At 35.3% G+C, this 22372-nt stretch overlaps 1 protein-coding gene across 2 annotated transcripts in view; it reads left to right on the top strand.

Moving 5' to 3' along the window:
* LOC145681505 (uncharacterized) overlaps positions 1-14247 on the top strand; it is a 354193-nt gene extending 339946 nt beyond the window's left edge. For both annotated transcript variants that reach the window (XM_081753152.1, XM_081753153.1), the window contains exons 4-5: positions 6223-6340; positions 13656-14247. In XM_081753152.1, the coding sequence (XP_081609278.1) occupies positions 6223-6340; positions 13656-13736 (199 nt within the window). In that variant the 3' untranslated portion in view covers positions 13737-14247. The remainder of the gene's footprint in view (positions 1-6222; positions 6341-13655) is intronic.
* The last annotated feature ends 8125 nt before the right edge of the window (positions 14248-22372 follow it).

The raw sequence follows: 22372 nt of genomic DNA, 5'->3' as shown, positions 1-22372 counted from the left end.
TTTAGGCAATATTTCAGTTAAACGCAAATTAAAATTAAAGAGTTAATTATTTTAGGCTATATCTCATTAACTATGCAATGTACTATCGTCTCTGTAGTGTGCGATAATGAAGAACTTAATAAAGGCAATTTTAGCGTAAGTTTTTACTTCGGTAAGTGAGATAGTTGTCGTACAGCAAGAAATCAGTTTTTCAACTTCTCAAAAACTACGCATGAGTTTTTTATAACCAGTAGAGGTCTGCATGGGCCGACTCGGACCTACAAAGCATATATTACTTCGGGCCCGGGCCAGGCTCGGGCCGTAAATTTTTAAATATACAACCATTTTTCTCGGGCCTTTCCGGGCTTAACTTTGTAAATATAACCATATTCATTGGACCGTTCATTGTGAAGAACTTTTAAAGCACAACTGCAAAATTAAGCTTCTAGTTGCTGTAAATAAAAATACAACATGCGTTAATTATTAAGTTTCTGTAATTCGGGCTTATTTCGGGTTCATTTGATTATCACACGAGCTCGGATCGGGCTCGGGCCTAAATGTTGAAATATATTTCGGACTTGGGTCGGGCCTCACATTATAAATTCACGGACCGGGCCAGGCCCGGGCTAAAATCCGGCCTGTGCAGGCCTCTAATACCCAGCCATATCATTCTGTTTAGCTGAATAAGATCTATTGATTATATCATATTTGAACTTTTTTTTTCGTTAAATGCTAATATTATGGTAGAATTACTATTTAATCTTATAGTTCATTTAACCAGAAAGTTTTGGTTACGAAATACGCTTTTCATCTTATTGAGAACTATGACAAACAAGCAACTGTGATTGGAGAAACGTCAGTTAAATAATAAAGTTTTATATATGCCTACTACACGTACTGTGACAACTAAGTAGTGACTTACAATAACTGGATAATGTTCGATTAAACTGTAATAGGAAAACGATCAAAGCAACGAGCACTGTATTGCTCCCTTTCGTAACCTATCTGATTGATTTATTTGTGTGTGTAAAGAGCATAATAAGACACTACCTTATCACTCTGCTTGATTCGATATCACGTTCTGTGCGCAGAACAAACTAGAGTAGTTCTTCCTAACCTTTGAATATTGCATATTGATCCTGTCTATACACGTGCACGAGATGGTGGATGACATTATGTATTTGATTTTGATTTAAAGTTACAAGTTTATCGACGTTTCCAGCAGCGAGGCTATATGAAACGTTAATGTCTTTGATTCTAGACGTTATACAATTTAATGCCCATCAGGGTTGCCACACTCGAGACTCGCGATGATGCCAAACACGGGTCTGAATTATGCTAAATTTTTGTAAATTATGCCAGATTTTCAAATTATCTTTCCTAACTAATTTTAATGACCCGCCCCTATCTATCTTCATTATTTTAACGAAGTGTTTCAACTGTATTCATGTTCAAAGCTAATGATGCTGTCAGGAATGATAACACTGCTCTACAATGATTTTGCTGTTTGGAAACTATTAAGGTTTTCTTAATGTTTTTGACCTGAGAAATCCAAAAATGTAGTTAGTTTTGCCCTATCACGTACAGTTTTCTTAAAATAGAGAGGAGGGGGAGAGGAAAATAACATATAAATGTATTTTGCAAGAAGTACTGATTATAATTACAAATATAAAAATATACTTTCGATGCCATAGCCTTCTGATTATCTTTGAATTTGTAATAAAAGACGTGCAGTTACTTATTCTGCTAACATTGAAAAAATTTGTACTCTATCTGGTAGCACTTAATATCACTACGCGTTACACGTTGGGAACGCAATAACAGCGCTGTGTAAGCTGTGATTGCGAGAACTATAATGCAGATGAATGGAGGCTATTTAATGATTCCAACAAGTTTAGTTTGAACGGTCTGCTTCTTCACAACAGCAACCAACAACCCTCTGTATACCCATTTTTCATTCTGTACATTTAAAGGAGATTTACGAAAATATGGAAATGTTTTTTTTTTAAATAAAATAAAATAGGAGGATCATCAGTGGTTATTGTACGGCGATCTGAAGGTGATATGTATGCTTCTTGGACAGCAGTAAGGGTACACCAAATACCCATGCCACATTTTGCGAATGGAACAGCAGAGAACGCAATAAAAACTGGACTCAAATTGATTGTCAGCGAAAGCCGCAATATAGGAAGTAAAAATTTGAAAAACTTCTGCCTCGTAGACCCTTCACAAGTCATATTACCACCTTGCATATTAAACTGCGCCTAATGAAACAATTTGTCAAAGGTCTGAATAAAGATGGGCAGTGCTTCCAGTGTCTAGTGACAAAATTCCCACAACTTTCAAGTGCTAAATTAAAAGAAGGAATATTCATCGGTCCTCAGATCAGAAACTCTCAGATCAGTCAGACTTTGAACATTGTATATGAAGTGCATTCGGGGACGTGTGTCATAATTTTCTCGGGAACAACAGAGACGAAAATTACAAGTACATTGTGTCTAATATGGTCTAGAAGTTTAAAAGCTTAGGGTACAAAATGAGTTTTAAGATTAGTTTTTGTATTCACATTTAGACAGCTTTCCTTCTAACTTCGGTGATTAAAGTGAAAAACATTATAAAAGATTTCACCAGGGCATCAAAGCAAAATTGAATTCCACTATTAGGGACGTTGGAGAACAACAATGATGGAGGATTACTGTTGGAACGTTGGTACGTGAAGATTTACAAACTTGGTACGTGAAGATTTACAAACTACTCACAAAAGGAAGTCTAGTTTTAGGAGCTTCCAAGAGAAAAAACAGAAACAAAAATGAGGTAAATTGTTTATCAATGACCTTCAGAGACGTAAATACGCTAGTTGTCGCCTGGGGCAAAAACGCGCCTTAGCGCCCCCTGACCAACCAAACCAAAACGCTCCCCCAAATATTTGCCCAATTTGGGCCCTCTCAAGCCGGCGCCCGGGGCACAAGCCACGTTTGCCCTCCTAGCTACGCCACTGATGACCTTAATTACTTAGAATATCGATGTTCAGATTAGTTCTGGCGCAAAATAATGTTCCTTTGTTAGAAATATATAGTCATAATGTTATTCTATATTAGCAGCGTTGCTGTGTAAATAGCACAATTTACGCAATCATGTTTTCCGATTTGTGAAAAAACCTGACGTGATGGGGGGAAACTAATTTCATTTTCGTAATTAGCATCCTCAAATTATATAAAATCAGGTGTCAAACCAAAAACAGCTTTCAAAAAGTTTCATTTTGTAGAGCAGTGTAATGAAATAAATTGGTAAATGGTACATTATAGGAAAGGAAGGTCGAATTTACGTTTTATGAATGGATAACATTTTAAGAACTACATACACAACATGCCGCTTCCGACACAGGCCTGAAGCATTTCTTTTAGTGTATTACTAGCTGTCCCCTGACGCCCATATCCCTCCCCTCTCAAGTTGTAAATTGAAAGGGACAGATACATCCCAGATAACCAAACATTCAGGTTTCAGTTGATAGTAATAAAACTATGGGTAAGTAAATATGTTTTGTAGAGTCACGTTTTGCTATTTTTCAACATTTCTCTGAATTCAATAATAAATTACAACCACGGAAATACTGACTGGTCTCTTTGTTCCAACTATCGCTTCAACTAAGAAGAATAATTTCCGACGGTCCTTGAACCATCTAAATTTTCATTCTTTTTCTGTTCATCAGAGGGAAGAATGAAATTATGCTAGATTTGGCCAAGATGCTAAAGTCAAGATGCTAGATGCTAAATGCATGTGAATTATGCTAGATCTAGCACCAAGATGCTAGATATGGCTTCACTGATGCCCATTGTTGTATTTCTTTTGCATCTTCTATTTGTTCTTCCATTAGATCTTTTATTGTGTAGTTCGGACAATGTCCTTTTTAATCACCGTCCTAACTACTTTGCTTTCTTGCTTTTCATTGACTTTAAAATTATTATCTGCTCTGCTAGTCCCAATATTTCTTTTCTGTTCCTACCAGCTAATTTGTTCTGTATAGTACATTCTATACCAGGGTTTCTCAACCTGGAGGTTGCGAGAGGGTTCTATGGGGGTCGCGAAGGTAAGAGATAAATAAAATTAGATTTTAATACCGGAAAATATTTTTAAATATTATTTTGATTTTTTCTGATAGACATATTTTTATTTTTTTACATACTGTTAAGAACAAAAATAATAGGCCTACCAAATATTTTCAAGGGGTGCAGAGTAGTTTAAAAATCAATTTAAATGAAAGAGGTGCGATATCAAACTAATGAGAACTGCAAATTGAAACAGCAGAAAAATACAAATGCAACAAAACCTGCATATTGAAATACAATTAAAATTGAAAGCTAATGAGATACCTGACAATAGTGTGATTTCACTAGTGCGACAATGTCTGGTTCAATCTTCGTGACGAGCATTATCAAGTCATTTCAAATAATAACTTTTTACAACTATCCAAGTTTTTTAAACCAAAGTTACAAATTACTTTATTTTTTATCATATGAGCCAAAATTAAGTGAGTTGTGAAATTTTCAAACGGCCTCCAATTCGAAACAGGATGACGGATCGGATTCGATATTTGTACTATAAAAGAACTGACCAATTTGATTTTAAACCATTCACTTTTAGAAAGTTACTGCATCCACTATATACAAGAAATGGATTCTATTATTATAGAAATAGATGGATATCGTGAGATCTCCGCAATAGGTATGTTAAAAATCCCACACAAGAAGCTTATTACAAACCATATATATATATATATATATATATGTGTGTGTGTGTGTGTGTGTGTGTAAATGATCGATAATGGCTTATATTCGTGTCGAATCAATAGTTTCCGGGGGCGCTAAGACAAACCGTATCACTTCAAATCCAAATTCAGCTCCTATTAGTACTCTATGCCCAAATTAAATGTATTCTTCCCGTGCAAAGACCGAGTATTCTGCTAGTGAAATTATAAAAACGCAAAATCTCTTTGTATTAGAGAAATGTTTGATGTAGCATAAGCACTTGGTCTTACCCTAGGATCACTTTATCTGTACTCTTTCTTTCCTCAAAAAACGCAATTTAGTTCTATAATGTATTTCTGAGAATATAACGGTAGTACTCGTAGTAGTACTTACTTATCATACAGTGTGATTTATTTTAAAAACTCATGAATTTCATTTGAGTCTAGAATTTCTAACTGAAGTTCGATTTTTATGCAGTTTGTGGCAAATGATCAAGGAAGGATTAAAGATTTATGGGACTCTGTTTACCTGTTTAAATTCATCCGGAGTAATATCGGCTACGCCTAAGAAAAACAATAAATATTCGCCATTGTACCTTACAATTGGAATGATGTGCGGTGGAAATTTGAGTTTTCTTCGTTAGATGACGACCTCTCAAAGTTCAATAAAAAACATGTAATTGAGTAGTTGTATTGGAAATTGTGCTGTATAGTTCTGTGCTATTATGTGAGTGTTTTCAGGACACAGTGAGTTACTCTTTGAAGCAACAGGTGTTTACCGCTAAAAGTTTTCTGACAACGGAATCTAATGTTGCTACGTAAAAGGCATTTAGAAACAAATTTGCCTCACGTTCTGCCCCAGAGAGGAAGAAAATATGGTTGATAGTGAATGAAGTGGAAGAAACAGGATCGTTTCAAAGTGAGACGAGGAATCATCGAATCTCGCAGGCGGGTGTTGTTGATGTCAGTTATCGACTCCTTAGGACGCCCAAAATATCTGACCGCCGTTTGTCGTAAGAAACCGGGTATAGCTATTCAAATGTGATTTATAGGTGTTGTCACTAACACTTAATTTGTATTTTCAATAACATTTAATTTGTATCCTGCAACTTCGCTTCAAAAATACAAAATCTCATTTCAATTGTAAGATACACTGACAAATATTTGCTGTTTTTCTTGAGGCGTAGATATTACCCCGGATAAATTTAAACCAGTAAACATAATCCCATAAATCTTTAATCCTTCTTTGATCATTTGCCACAAACCGCATGAAAATCTACTTCAGTTAAAAAATTCTTGACCCAAATGAAATTAGTGAATTAAAAAAATCACCCTGTATTTTCGGGTGTAGAATAACACTGATGAACTTCTTCCCCACAAACAAAAATTTCCGGGTGCGCGCCCGTACTAGATTCAAGTATGTCAATACTCAAAGTATTGTATATTACCATTTTGTAAAATCAAATTGCTGAAACTGCCTTTCTTTTCCTTCCTTATAGAGATGTTCAATCACTGGAGGATCTCTTTGGACTGTACCTCGATTCACAAGGTGGCAGCCCATCATTACCAGACGCAGGAGGTTCACGACCATCTTCAAGAATGTGGAACGATGATCAGGTAAGATTATTTCTTCCCTCATTAAAGCAAACACATAAGAAATTCCCATATATTAGTATTATAAATTTTATATTTTATTTTCTAAAATATTTTATAATAAACGTCTTGTAGTTGTCTCTGCATTATTTAATTTGAAACTTAGTTTGTTGATACTGCTAGTTCTTCTACCCGAGCTAAAGACCCGCTATACAGTATAGTTAAAATCGTGCTTAATTAAAAACTCTAATTGTTTACATTTAACAATTTTTTTTAGATTGCTTGCCAACCAACATGCAGTTACACACATCTATATTATAAAATTGAAAGTGACTATAATCATGACTCTTAATCTCTTGAGCCACCCGACCGATCTCGATCAAATTTTCAACATAGATAAGATTCAGACTTGGGTTGGCTTTTATTATATCACTTTGATGGTGCAACTTAGGGGAGGGGGAGAAACATTTAAAAATTATTTAAAATGAGCGATATTAGTGGTGAATCTATAGTTTTCAGGGTCGCTGAGATGAACAGGGACATTCACGATGCCTTTTAAATCCAAATTCAGCTACGCAACTTAGGGAGGGGGATACATATACCATCCACAGTTTTTCTAATTCAAAATAGGCCTCTTGAAATTTGGCTTTTTCACGATTTTGGATAGCCCTAGTTCTGATACTATGCGCTTTTCCCTACAGGTCCATATGAACTTTTTCTCTTATTTTGATGTGAGGAATCCGCTCTTACAGTTTGTCGGTATAGTTCATTAACACCCTGTATATATACAGTATAGCGATAAATTCGTTGCACAAAAGCAGAGGAGTGATTCCTGAGGGTAAAGCCAACAAAAAAAGTTCCAATAAACATAGGGCGAAAACCCCATTGTTTACGCGTTATAGGCTGCCGAAAACATGAAAAAATTAATTTTAAAGGTTCGTAGCTCCAAAACTATGGGACCTACCATAGTCGGATCAAGACTTCACATAGAAACTAGTATGTGCCCTATCCAAAAATGCGTATTTCAGAATCCTGAGGTGCTTCCACGACAATTTTTATAGAGGGAGTTTGACTACGGACCTATGATATAAAGTACTCTCCAACTACCTCCATAAAAATTGTTGCGTAAGTACCTTAGGATTTTAAAACATGTATTTTTGGATAGAGCACATACTAGTTCCTTAGTGAAGTCTTGACCCGACTACAGTGGGTGTCATAGTTTTGGAGCTATGGACCTTTAGAATTCATTTTTTCATGTTTTCGGCAGCCTATAAGACGTAAACGATGGGATTTTCGCCCTATGTTTATTGGAACTTTTTTGTTTGTTTTATTCTCAGGAATCACTCCTCTGCTTTTTTAGAATGAATTTAGCGCCATACTGTATATACTACACCATGCCGTTTAGATCCATGCTACTAAAAACAAAAACAGCATATTTCACGGAAACCACGCATATGAGATAAGGAGTTGTACATTTAAAATCTTGCCATTAACACAGCGAAACGGGTAATCGATGCTTGCTAGTATTAATGCTTAAATCTAAAAATGGTTTACGCCCTTGTACTAACAGTAACAGCAAAGCGCCTTTGTATTTATAGTAATCATCAACTCACATTTTTAAAGTAATTAATTGAAACAATGTAGTTTTTAAGTTGTAATTAATTTCCCGCAAATAGGCACACTTTCTTTAGTTCTTTTACTGGTTAAACTATGACAAGTTAACAAGAGAGCATTATAATATCCGTGACAATTACTAATCCATAATAAATTCCTATTAAATTAGTATGAAGAACAATTGAAAACTACATCTAGTGAGTTATTGTCTCAAATTGATTTTTAGAACAACCTACATTTCTACACGAAACAATCAAATGAAACTCAATTGACTTCAATCAGAATCTCAATTCAACTCAGAATCAACAAGTATACAATTTATTTGCTACAATTATATGATTACATTATATTACTTATGGCGATGGTTTATAATATTACTTATGGCTTAATAATATAATATATAATATTTGCTACAATTATATGATTACATTATATTACTTATGGCTTTGTTCATTAAATTAATTCAATGTTGTTAATTTATGACAATTATTAACACCATTTCCGGAATATTGAAATTGGATGTTAGCGATTTTCATTCGGGATTCATACATAACTGTATTAATCTTTCTTTTGGGTTATGCAAATTTAAAGCTACTTTCCTGAAAATACTTTTGTTTCAACTTCTCACTGCAAGCAGAACTCTCAAGGTGTCAAGCCTGAAGATCTTGTTGATTAAGAAGTTAGTTCCCTGGGACCGATTATCCTTGCATCAAATTGCTAGTCAATGAATCAACTCACGAATTGTATCATACATACATAAGGATATTTTCTTTTTACAATATGTAACAACTTCACTTTGTCCTTCTAGAAACTCAACATGTAAATCATCTCAGAAACTTTTACAGGTTATGTGACCCTATATTTGTAATCCATAATATTTTCAAATCGAGCAGGACTTTAAAATCATCTTCTACATCCTTAATCATTTACACTAATTTACTATTTTTATAACGTATACTATTACATCAATATATACTAATTTACAATCGTGAGCAATCAAATTAGATACCTGGCTAGTAACGTGTAGCATCCCTTAGGATTCGGCGATGCAGCATTGCATACACTACATAAGACAGGAAACGTTGGTGAGCCATATTGGTCCATGGTCTCTGCATAGCCTTCCATAATCCACGCAGATTTGTCGGAGCTGTGTCCAGGTCACGCAAACCTCTCTCGACAGCTTCTCAAATGTGTTCAATCAGATTGAAATTGCGGCTTTTGGAGAGTTAGGCAAGCATCTTCAGATTCGTGATGTGCTCATCGAAACAGTGAGTCACAATTCGGAAGCGATGTATTGAAGCTTTGTTTTGCTGTAGGTATAGGCTGCCTGCAGGGTGCAGGAGACGAAGAAATGGGATGAACGTGATCTATAAGCAGGTTCTTGGAACATTCACTGGTGAGGAACGTTGTCAGGCGAGCCAGGGATCCCATTTCATCCCACATGAATAGTCCCCATCCGAGGATACTACCACTACCTCTCAGAAACATACCCTACTGACAACAGGGATCCATTGCCTCATGTAGTTGGCGACGCACTCATAACCGTCATCGGCAGGTACCAACTGGTATCTCGACTTATCTGTCCAGGTGCTCTTTCTGCATGCTTCGAGTTTTCAATGACAGTGTTCCTTTACCCATATCAGTCATTCTGCCTTGTGATGGTATTGATCAGAGGCACCCTCTGGGGGACGCTTTCATCTGTACCACTGGCAAGGATGTGGTTCTCGATGACATGGCTGCTAACACGTATTCACTCGTCAATATTGTTCACTATTGAATTTTCGAGTGATCTGCTGCACTGTGGCCCATCTTGACACTCCTACAAACTGAAATGGTATTCCCGTCAACAACGCGTTGTACGCCATGACAGTTGGCCCTGGTGGCTGTGGTTTTGTCTGCATTCATGCACTCACGGAACATTCTTGATATAGTAGTCCTTGGAAAGCCCAAGTCCAGTGCCTGCTCAACTACGGAAATGGATGGGCCTTCATCTAATCTAGACAACCTGGCTGCGAACAAATACGGTAAAGTTTCTTGTCTTACCCATTCTGTAGTCAACTATTACTCATACAACCCTATGAGATCTGATGTCCTCTCTATTACATATCTTGTCCTCTATTGCATTCGCTGGGCCGAGCACAGCGATATTTCTTCAGAACGCCAACTATCTCTACTCGTTTCTCGTGAGTGTATATCTTGATTTAATTTGCGTGTAGCTATCTAACGCACAAAAAGGAGAATGTGATGAGTTCTGGGCTTAACAAGGGAAAAATAGTTTTACAGTAAACTTCCTAGTAAGGTGGCAACCAGTAAAGAAAGAGAATACATTTGGCCTTTATTTCAAAAAATATTTATACCAATAATCTCAGGCATTGTTCCAACAATTTTACTTTACAGTGAATTATTGTTTCCACTTCTGAGAACATAAATACTTGTGTTTAAGAAATGTGAAGTTCTTTTATCAGGAACCATTAATCATATTATCTAGCAAGTAAACATCAAAATTAAGAGATGACATTTGTAAAAGTATAAACGCAACATTGTTAAATTTCAATTCAATAAGCTTATATTCAAAAGATAACTCGCCCATCTGTTCAACATTTTCACTAAAAGAAAAAAACCTGTTTTTTTTTTTTTAAATTAGAAACATTAAAAATCTCATATTATTTAAAATATTGTCCCTGACTGTTACGGATAATGCCTGCAGTGCATATACTTTTATTTAGGAATGATCAATTGTACATATCTTCCGCAAGATTTACGTTAATAGACATGCTATTATTTGAAAGCAAATTCATATCTTTTTCTGTTTTATACAAAGACACTGAACAAATTATAATCTTTATATATATATATATATATATATATATATATATATATATATATATATATATGGAGAGAGAGAGGTTGGACAAAAAAATCTAAAACGTTTGCAAAGTGTGAAAATCATACCTAGTATAGTGTGGGGCCTCCTTTTGCGTCCAAAACAGCTTGGATCCGACGTGGATTTGACGTATACAGCTCCTGAATCGTGGTATGTGGAATTTTGTATCATTGTTCCTCCAAAACATGCTCTAGTTCCTCAAGGGATGCTGGTGGAGAGTAATGAGACCGAACACGCCTTTCTAACTCAGACCACAATGGCTCAATGATGTTTAGATCTGGTGATTGTGGGACCCAGGGGAGGTGTGATAGCTCCTGGTCATGCTTCTCAAACCATGATTTCACCGTTTTTGCAGCGTGACAGGGTACCAAATTATCTTGGTAGATGCCATCACCATCAGGGAACAATATTTGGGCCATGGGTAGAATCTGGTCCCCCCAAATGGCCTCATATGTCTTAGCATTCATCATTCAATGCAGGGCTTTGATGGGACCTGCAGTAAATCACGATATCACTGCCCATACTGTAACAGAACCACCCCCATACTTTACAGTTGGGAGCAGACAGTCTGTATCATAGGCCTGCGACGGTGTTCTCCATACGTAAACACGACCGGTTGTTGGAAACAAGGTAAAGGTCGATTCATCGGACCACATTACGTGTTTCCACTGCTCATGAATCCACGCCTTGTGGCCCTTGCACCACTGGATACGCCTTTTCGCATTTACTGCTGTGACCAGGGGTTTGGCGATAGCGACCCTGCCATGAATTTTTATTTTATGAAGTTTCCGTCCCCCTGTTTTCGATAAAACCTTGTTCTGTAGGCCGAAATTGAGTTCAGACGTAATTTTCATCACAGTGGTGTTCTTTTTAACTGCTACAATCCGTTTTAATGCCCTCCGGTCCCTATCTGACAGGATTGTCTTTCGACCACTGTTGTGCTTTGCAGATGTCGTTTGCCCATGAATTGTGTATGCTCTCGGGACATTGGACACAGTGCCTTTCGATACCACCACAATGTTCGCCACTGTTGCCACTGAAGCTCTAACCAGACGGTCACCAACGATCATGCCTCTTTGGAAGTCTGTCAGATCGCCCATTTTACCGCACCACTTTCACACCAGGACACTCACAGATGAACTGGTTACTGCTGACGGAAGAGGAAGGTCCACATGACACATTGAAAACAAAAAACGATTGGCAACCGCAACACGTGTTATACAGTGGAGGGCCAAACTTACGTGTCCTGTATGAAGTGTTTTTAGATTTTTTTGTCTATCCCCTGTACGTGTATGTGTATGTATGTATAACTCTGGAATACTTGGAGCAATTGTAACCAAACTCGGTACACATACTTGGTCCTTGAAGTCCAACTTCAGCTCTCAACGGGCGTAGCAGGGGAAGTACGAGAGATGAATATAAAAATGATCGCAAACAGTCGAAATTAGTATTGAATTCCTAGTTTTCAGGATCACTGAGATAAACAGTAATAGTTCCGATGCTTTTTAAATCCAAATTCAGTCCCATTAGTACTTCTAAGCTGGGGAACGGTGACATGTAAAAATAATTTAAAATCACCGATATTAGTGGTCGGAGACCCTAAGTTGATTGGTTACAGCTCCGATACCTTTCAAGTCCAAGTTCAGCCCCCAGTAGAGGTAAGATTCCCTAGCCCACCTGGCGGAATGCGAGGGTGTGACATTTAAAATGATCTAAACAACCGATTTAGTGTTGAACCTATAGTTTTCAGGGTCTCTGAGATTAATAGTGATACTCACGATGCAATTTAAGTCCAAGTTCAGCCCTTATTAGCACCCATGAAGGAGAGAAAGATGACACGTGAAAATAATTTATAATGACCAATATTAGTACAGAATCTATAGACTTCGAGGTCCCTACATTGGTTGATGACAGCTCTAGTACCATTAAAGTACACGTTCACTCCCTATTGAGGGTACGACCCTCTAGCACATCTAGGATGGAGTGAAGCGATGACATGCAAAATGACGGTAAACGGCCGATATTAGTGTCGAATTCGGAGTTTTCGGGATCGCTGAGATGAAAAGTGACCTCCAGTTGCCGTTTAAATCCAAATTCAGCCTCCTTGGTACTCCTGAAGGGGCAATGGTTAGATGTAAAAATAGTTGAATATGGCCGATATTACTATCGAATCCAGTTTTTGAAGTCCCTAAGTTGATTGGTAGCAGTTTCGACACCCTTTAATACCGAGTTCAACCTCCAATGGTAATAGGACCTCTTTGCACATCTAATATTATTCCTTTAATATTAATTCGGATAATATATTTTTTTAAAGAGAACAGTCAATAGTGAGCGATGCGATACTGGAAAGACTTCGTGACAGCTAAATTCCAAATCTTCATGCAAGTCATTCAGGCATGCAGTGACCCCACTGAGGACATGTGTGTTGCCACGTAGTGGGTAATGTAATTGACCGTTTTAGAAATGTTATCAGAGGAATTTGTGGACATACTGAACATGTATTGAAGTGAAATGTATTGTAAAGCGTAATGCATTGCCACTCGATGCCATCTGAGAATATTATTAAAAGTTTTAATCGAAACCAAATCCCGAATCATTTCACGCCACCCTATAGGTAGGAAATCTAGTGTGTTATAATTCCTTCTCTTCTATTTCTACATTTGATACAGATGGATTTATTCCAATCACCCATACATTTTATCTTTGTAAAGTTTATTTTTATTCCACATTTTTCGCAGCTTTTTCTCGTGTTATGTTATCTACTGTTTATTATGCATCCTTTACACTTACCTTAATGTACGTATAATAATATTAAAATGTCTATCTTTTTTCTCGTTTCAGGGTTCTAAATTGGAGACGTTGTATAAGTGGTACCTGAATAAGAAACAGCAACATAATTTGGATGTGACATACGATGAGTGAAACTTAAAAATTAAACATAAAAATATAAATAAATTTAATTAAATAAACTTTATATGAAAAATAAATTTAAATCTTCCGATTTTTAAAAAATATAATACAATTAGTAGTGCCACAACAAATTAACTCGTACAAGATAAGTTTCAATATTTAAGCAGTTATTATTATTATTATTATTATTATTATTATTGCCTTGTAAAATCTTTATTTAACTTACGAAGTATATAAATGAAGAAATTTGCTCGAAATTATAATCAAAAAGGAGAAATTTACGCTGTGAATAGAAAAATTCACTTTAAAAGTTTTTAGTGTTGCCAAAATGTTGTGCTCTTGTTTTGTTGGGAGTCATAGAGTTATTATCCTTCTATGAGCTTGCATTTAGGGGCTGGCGGGCTCAAAGAAGTAAGAATCATCTCCTATAAATAGATTATATAAAAAAATATAATCATCTTAAATACGAAACAATGTAAATTTAATTCAAAAATGTAAAGCTGTAGCAAAATAAAGAATCTATTCATGTAGAAAGTAAGACTATTCTTTTTTCTCCCTAACAAGTTTTTTCCTTCTTATCCTTTAACCTAGTGATTCAAAACAAATACTGATTGTTAGAACTTGGATATACAAAAAATTACAAACTTACTTCCTAGCTGTATATTGTAGATGCTTGGCAAACATGAAACTTAACGAATCTTGTTTTTAACTATATTGTTATTAATTAGTGACCAAAAGCAGATACAGTTACATTAAATTAAATATTTGGTAACACATTTATGTCTCACATACAGGGTGGCCCAAAAGTAGGTATACACTTCTGCATTGATCAAGTATAACATTCTAGTTTTTTGGGTTTATTTGCTTCGACTCTTCCGAACTTAAGATATAAGTGAAAACATATTAAGAACAAATAATAAAGAAACTGAGTTTACCTGTTGGATATCAGTAAGAAATGATATAAAATGCATGAGTTGATCGGTATGATACTGTATACCTACTTTTGGGCCTGTAAGATGCTGAAAGTGACCGTTGTTCATTCCAGTATATTTCTGTGCACGTTGCAGCATCTTGAATGATATCGTCTGCACTAATTTTTCAATAGTGATTCTGTGAATAGTGTTCGCCTGATGATTTCCTCAAGGCTTTCGTATTATTGGCGTACATTCTGTCCTTTAAATTTCTCCAGATATAAAATCCCACATATATAAGTCAGGTGGCTACGATGGCCATACATCTTGCTGAGAGTTCATTCTTGTAAAAATATTTCATGAACCCGCGCCAGTGACACGGATGAAATGTGATATGTTGCTTCATCATCATCCTTTGTTTTTCGGGGAAGGAGCAATTATTGATTTGCCCTAATATTAGTGTATATGTAACTTTCAGCATGTCGAGGTGCACTTCGGTATTCACAGTTTATTAGCAGAAAATTATGCCGATTATTTATGTCCTGACACTGTGAATCGAATTCCAATCTTCTGGATATTTAGTGTCTCTTCATGACTAAAATGAGATTTTAAGAAGGCTACTTTCTTATGTTCTCTCTCGAGTTTTCGGAAAACCAGATTCTGAATGTACATTGAAAAGATCTCAGGGAAGGCCGCTTGCGTTTCTTAATTGATTCGCTCCACAATAATAAGACAACACTATTTTTCTGATGCGAAGTGAAGGCACAGATTAAAATGACATGTAAGTTTCTCTCACTTCATGTGATGTGAAATATAATATAACATACTAATAGAGGCGTAAATAACGACCTCGCAGGCCCCGCAATGCGAGGAGGGGCCACTAGATCGTAAAAAGTGAATAGAGTTGAATAAGTTATAAAGTCTTTAGTAGAGAATGTCAGTACCACCTGAAGTTTTATTAAACATTGTTAATATTGCTGTCATTATAGGTAAGATTCATGAGCTCTTCCAGCAACTACCCTGCTTTAGATGTATGAGTGCAGACATTAAAAGAACTTGTATCAGTGAGAGATCTTGCACGATTGAAAACGCCTGCTTAGCAAGTAGTCTGCCTGATTTAAATACTTCACTTTAGCTGCATTTACCTTTGCCGGTAACATCAGCAACTGCAGGTTTTTTTTTTTTTTTTTAAAGAAGCTGATATTAATCAAAACATTTTTAAAGGAATAAGTTTATAATGACTGAGTGTAGATCAAGGGTGCTAACTTTGCTAAGTATTGAAAATGAAGCGTATCGGAAACTGGATCTGGACTGTGTAATGAACAGATTTCTAATCGTGAAACAAAGATAATTTGGAAAATGTTAAACGTATGAAAGCCTCAGTAGTTCGACAAATTTTTTAAGCTGCAGGAAAAAGTTTGGATTTCTTAAGTGAAAAATATTTTATTAAAAAAACATTTGTTAATTTCGAGAAATCGCTTAAAAACTTTTAACGCTTCTAGTGTATTTGACACTTGGGTCTACGTGTGTGTGTGTTCTATGTATTTTTCTGCCGCACATCAGGCACGTAGCCAATGGGAGGGGGGCGGGGGTCCCAGAAATGAAAAAAATAAGGAAGGATGAAACAAAATGAAATGAGAAAAAGAAGGATCAGCGTTAAACATAAACTACAGGAAGCTTTTGGTTACTCTTTCGTACGAGGAAATTTGTATTACTTGCAATACATGGTTAGGAGGTGAGCGATATATCCTGGAAGAGTCAGGGAATTTGAAATTTCTAGAAAAGTTGCGGAATTCTCAGAATTTCTGCTACGAGTCAGGGAGATTTCAAGCTTTCGAAAGCATAGTGCCGTTGTGTAACAGCGTGGACATTTTCTAACATAATTTTTCGTCATCGCAACCTTGTAATATCAAACATGTTATTTCAGAAACAATTTTCTACTGCTCCTTTAACCTGTAATTTGAAACAGACAGTAGTTGACGGAATAATAAAAACAAAAATGTGGAAAGAAAGTTCTGTTAACATTTGATTCAACAGAAAAAGATATTGTAAAATATTTTACAAGAAATTATTGAGTATGTACTTTTTATAATAGTGAATATGTACTTTTTTGAGATCATAGTGAAAGGAAAATTTTACAAGATATTATTGAGTATGTACTTTTTATAATAGTGAATATGTACTTTTTTGAGATCATAATGAAAGGAAAATTGTTATATTTGAATAAACAGAGGAAGGATGTAAATATTGTATAATATTTTTCAATACGTTTATTTTTATTTTACTCGAGATTTCTTCATAGTTTATTAAAATACTTACCAACATATCCTCACAAACCAATATATGTTCATAGTAAAGTAGTCTAGATTGATCGAGCTCCTGGGCCTTCAGAATTTCATGTCACCCCCCCCCCCTTCGTTACGAAATCCTGGCTAAACGAACCAATATATGTTCCATTAACATTGTTTAGAATGATCGAGGCCCTGGTGTGATGACCACAGTATTTCATGTCACGGACCCCCCCCCCTTCACGAAATCCTGGCTACGTGCCTGCGCACATGAAATGACATTTATGTTTATGACGTTTGATATCTTACAATCAAATACAGTGTGAAACTATATAGAGTTCAATGCTGTATTCTGAAGCAGTTTATAACTAGAAATTATGCAAAAATGTGCATGCCTGAACTGTAACAGCATAAGCCTTCATATCGAACACATATCAGTATTTTTTTAAAATTGACTATTTATATTTTTGCTCTTGTATGACCGAAATAAATATTCTCTGTGTTTAAGTTTAGTTCCAAACGAGCTTTTGTGTATTTACAGAAAATCCTGGGAAACTGACAAAAACTGTAGAAATCGATATGATTTGTGGAACTGGAAATATTTGAGGATTTTCTAGTTATATACATGAACATACTCAAATATTTCCAGTTCTACAAAACACAGATCCTCAGTGTTTGTGAGTTTTCCGAGATTTGAGGTAAATGCACAAAAGCTGGTTTGGAACGGAGCGACTCATATAGGTATGACTTTTTAAAGCACATATTATAATGGTGGTTTCCGATCTATAGTATGAATTTCACAAGTCATTGTAGCATCAGTAAATTCTCCTTAAAAGTTACAATAATAGACCAGTGCCTCGTATTGTCTTTATAATAGAATCTTGGAGAAGGAGGAGCACCACTACCTACATGTGTACATAACAACTCTAACCACTGTTGCCAGACGAGTCAGTTGGAGAAGCAGGAGATTCGGAGATAAAAAACAGGAGAAAGCAGTAGACACATACAGTGGTGGCGTTTGAATGTGAATCCGGGGGGGGATAATAACTTTTGCCACTATTAAGGGGGCAGTAGTCAAAACAAGCAGTCCAGAATTCATTTCCGATGAACTACGTTGAGCAAATATAAGGGAAAGTCACGATTTATATTAATATTATTTGATACACATGTGTGAAGTAAAACGTAGTGAAAGAGCATGTAAATCTTACAGAAAGTCATAAAAACGCTAACCATAATGCATATAGAAGATGACGTACAGTTGTATTCTTCTGATCCATATTATATACAGTAAAGCTCTATAACTATATGCTATATAGAGCTTTGTGTATTATAACAGAGAAATTTCGTCTTTTTATGTGAGGAAACATTGAAAATTCAATATTATTAATAATATATTTCTTTAACTTCTCGAAGTAAGGAAAAAGCAGGAGATTGTTAACTTTTCATTTTCTTTCGCAGTAGATCAGTAGAACGTAGAAAAAGCAGGAGATCTCCTGCAAAATCAGTAGATCTGGCAACACTGACTCTAACTGAAGACAAAAATAATGTTCACAACACGAGCACAACAATGAGAGTAAAAGATTTTTGGGACGACAGCAATAAACAATCCATGTAAAAGAGGTAATGCAGAATTAGACTACTTCATGGTGGCGCACCATCCTGTATTTAATACACATTACATATTTCTTGTGGTTATAAGCAAAGTCTAATATCGTCGCTGCGCCTCGAAGGACCGCTATGTGTTAAAACCACAACTTAATTCAAGAGAAGCAAAAAAACATTCCAAACTTAAAAATTTGCCAAACACAAGGAAACACTTGAAAAATATAATAAAATTGGTTCTGCGTATGAGTATATTATACACTGGACATTGTTATAACTTGCTTCAACAATACTATGTTACTATTTTTGTGTTTACGTAGCACATGTCGGTTTATCTTTTGTGATTTTAAAGCACATAGAGGATCAATACGTACGTGATGAGAACTTGAAACTTTAATTTCAATCTATTATTATTTTCATTGTTGTGACAAAGCAATTGAATATTCACTTATCTCATTACAAGGGACAGCTTTCAGGTTTATTTGCACGGCATAACTCATTTTCGTCAAAAATGCCACAAAGCGTTCTTCGAGGTGCAGCGAAGATATGTTGTTTGTTTTAATTTAACAATCACTTTCACCTTTATGAAATCTAGACCTACAGTTTAACTGGAATCCAAACCACGTGAATTATCAACTGTAATGAAACCAGCATGAGCCTGAAAAAAAAAATATATTTAAAAAATGTAGTGAACCGTAAGAAGTATCTAAAAACATCATTCATTATTATTTACTTGACATCTACAAATAATGAAGGAGACACAAAAATTACACACATTAAGGAAATAACTTCTAAAACTAATGCTTTTATAAAATGGATTAAATAGGAGATAACATATTTTTTGGGAGTTGAAACGAAAAAATATGACTAAGGCTAAAAGCGTTGGGGGCTAAGATTTAATAGATAAACTACAAAATCGTGCCGAATGTGTTTAATCTCATTTCTTTATTTTTCTCCATGAATAAAATTATTTTCCTTTTTTCAGTGCATATCACGAAAACGTTTTTTTTTAAAGCTTTATTAATCGTTATTAGTTATCTTTCAGTCTTTATTTTATATCCTGCCATCAATTGTTTATGTTTAATTTATTTAACTTCAAAATACCACATAATTGCAATGTATAATCTTAATACTTCTTAATATTATTATTTTAAAAGGTCATCTTACAGTTCATAACGTTTGCATAATTCCTATCTATTTCGTTAAAGATCTCTCATAAACGTCTCGAATCAGATTGAACCCTCTCCCATCTATTGAATTAACTTTTAATTAATTGAGGTTTCCTATCCATATACGTACATGTACTTTAAATTCCTTCGCAACAAATTAGTTAATTTTACAGTAAAATGAGAAGCTAGAGATAAAGTAAAGTGAAAATGTTGTATTTCAACAGGGTTCACCTCCCTGTACAAACTTTCAGAGTTCGGAGTTAAAATGAGGAAAGTCTATGAAATTGAAGTTGCAAGATTTGACAATAACAAACAAACAAACAGAAAAGTAGACTAGTAAACTTATTGTAAAAAAAAAAAAAAGTGATAAAATCTTAAGAAATATAGTAGTGCTTTAGCTTCCATACTCGACACACATAGAAATCACCTAGTGCATTCAGTGCACAACGAAATCTAGAGCACTTTTGGTTATTATGAAAATATTTTTTCTTCTTCTTTAAGAGCCTAGAGCTTACAAGATTCATGTCCAGATATTGTGGATGATTGCTATAATGTAAAAAACAGCTAACTTTTCCATATATAAGTGCACTGTACAAACCTTACTATCTTTTTGTCACAACTTTGGGGACACGGTGGCTCAGTGGTAAAGCACTTACCTCTGGTGCGTGGGGTCCCTGGTTCGATCCCCACTCAAGTACGTTTGTGGTAGACAACATCGTGTTTGTTTGTTTTCTCGAGGTACCCCCGTTTCCTCTCACTTTCTCATTCCATCAATTCTTCCGTCATCATTTACTTGCCCTAATCATCCGTCTCCCTTATTCCAAAGGGCACAAACGTGGGATGTTAAACGGAAATATTTCATTTTATTTCTCAGAATTTTGGTAGTTGAACTTGATTCCTTTGTGCTCTGAACGCTCTATCTATAAAGATTTTCACTTCTACCAAGATTCTGTCGTATTGTGCATATTTCTACATCCTTTCTTCTTTTTTGTTCCCATTCCAAAATGATGTTCTATTACTCCGCCTATTTTCTTTACATTTTCGTCAGTGAACTGGAAATCGTGTTTTTGCTACAAGTTTCTAAGAATTCTCGTAGTTTTTTTTTTTTAAAGAATATGAAATCTTCCTAGTGTCTCCTCCATTCATTAGTAAATAAGTGAGTGGGCTGTATTATTTCCCATCTTCATACCTTCTTTACATATTTTTCTTCAAAATGCAATTGAATGTAAAATATGTAAAAAAAAAAAAAAAAAAAAAAAAAAAAAAGTGGCTACCCACCAAAGTTACAATAAAGGGAAAAATACTGGTATAACATAAAATGCATTCAAGAAATTGGCTCTCAGAAAGGCGAAACATAAGCAACATATTGGAGTAGTTTCATATATCAATAACCAATACAAGGAGCATATATTTGCATATAAGCAATATATAAATATAGGTAACAAGCAATATTGAATTTCTTGAGACTTCTTATAACAGCACATAGCAAGACCATTTTTCACGCTCTAAAAATTATGGCTTTTATATACACTTATTAGATTTATTTTTAATTCATATGTTATTGATGAAACCTGAAGTTTCAAGAGTTTCTATGTTAATACATTGAGACCAATCATGTGGATAGTAAAGTCTGTTTGAACTTTTCAAATGCGTATTATTAAAATGAAACAAGAAATTGTGACCCCATGGGAAAAAAAACTAAAAGGCATGAGTAACACAGAAATAATTTATCTAAATATCCCATTGGTGTGATTTTCTATATTGATTCCATAACACAGTTTGTAGTGAAGAATATATTAATATTAGGGATGGCCAAAATTTTCCGGAATCCGGATACCGGAAATTTTGTTTTCCGCAATCGGAAAATTTACTTTCCGGAATTCGGAAAAATTCCGGATTTCGGAAAAAATCCGGAATTCGGAAAATTCCGGAATTCAGAAAAATTCCGGAATCCGGAAAAGTTCCGGATTTCGGAAAAGTACCGGAATTCGGAAAAAAATCCGGATTTCGGAAAAATTCCGGAATTCAGATAAATTCCGACATTCGGAAAAATCCGGAATTTAGAAAAAATTCGGAATTTTTCCGAAATCCGGAATTTTTCCGATTTTACTTTCCGGATTCCGGAAAGTAAAAATTCTGGAATTGGCCATCCCTAGCTAGTAGCTGTTAAAAGAAACAATAATGAATATATATATACTGTATTCGTTTCTTGTAGTTGTATATGTCTTTATCACTTACGTAGACAATTGCTACTGCAGTTATTTACTGCTTTATGAGGAAGGTCTTATTTTCACACACAAAAAAGTCGCCGGTATGTCTCAAACATTATCGCGTTCCCACCTGCACCTGCTCCAAAGCACTGCAAACTACTTTTTAACCAGGCGAAAGGCAGTGAAGGAAAAGAAATTCAACAAATATTCTAATAACATTCGCTTATTGTCAACATACCTACAGTGAGCGCAGAAAGTGTTCGTACACCGTGCATACTTTATATTCAAAACAGCTAGCGTGAGAACGGGAGGTGGAAAATATATATATAACCAGAATTAAGACTACACATTCATACATTTTATTTCTATATACAAGAGAAAGGCCAAACAAACACAATCACTGTTTTGTTCAGAAGAAAAGAGAGAATTTCTTTTTTTGTAAACGCAAAAAGTAACCGTACACTTATG

This window comes from Thermobia domestica, chromosome 3 (assembly GCF_964235325.1).
Source record: "Thermobia domestica chromosome 3, izTheDome1.hap1.1, whole genome shotgun sequence".
NCBI lineage: Eukaryota > Metazoa > Arthropoda > Insecta > Zygentoma > Lepismatidae > Thermobia > Thermobia domestica.
The sequence above is the reverse complement of the archived record's forward strand: the minus strand, read 5'-3'. Positions and strand labels throughout refer to the sequence as shown.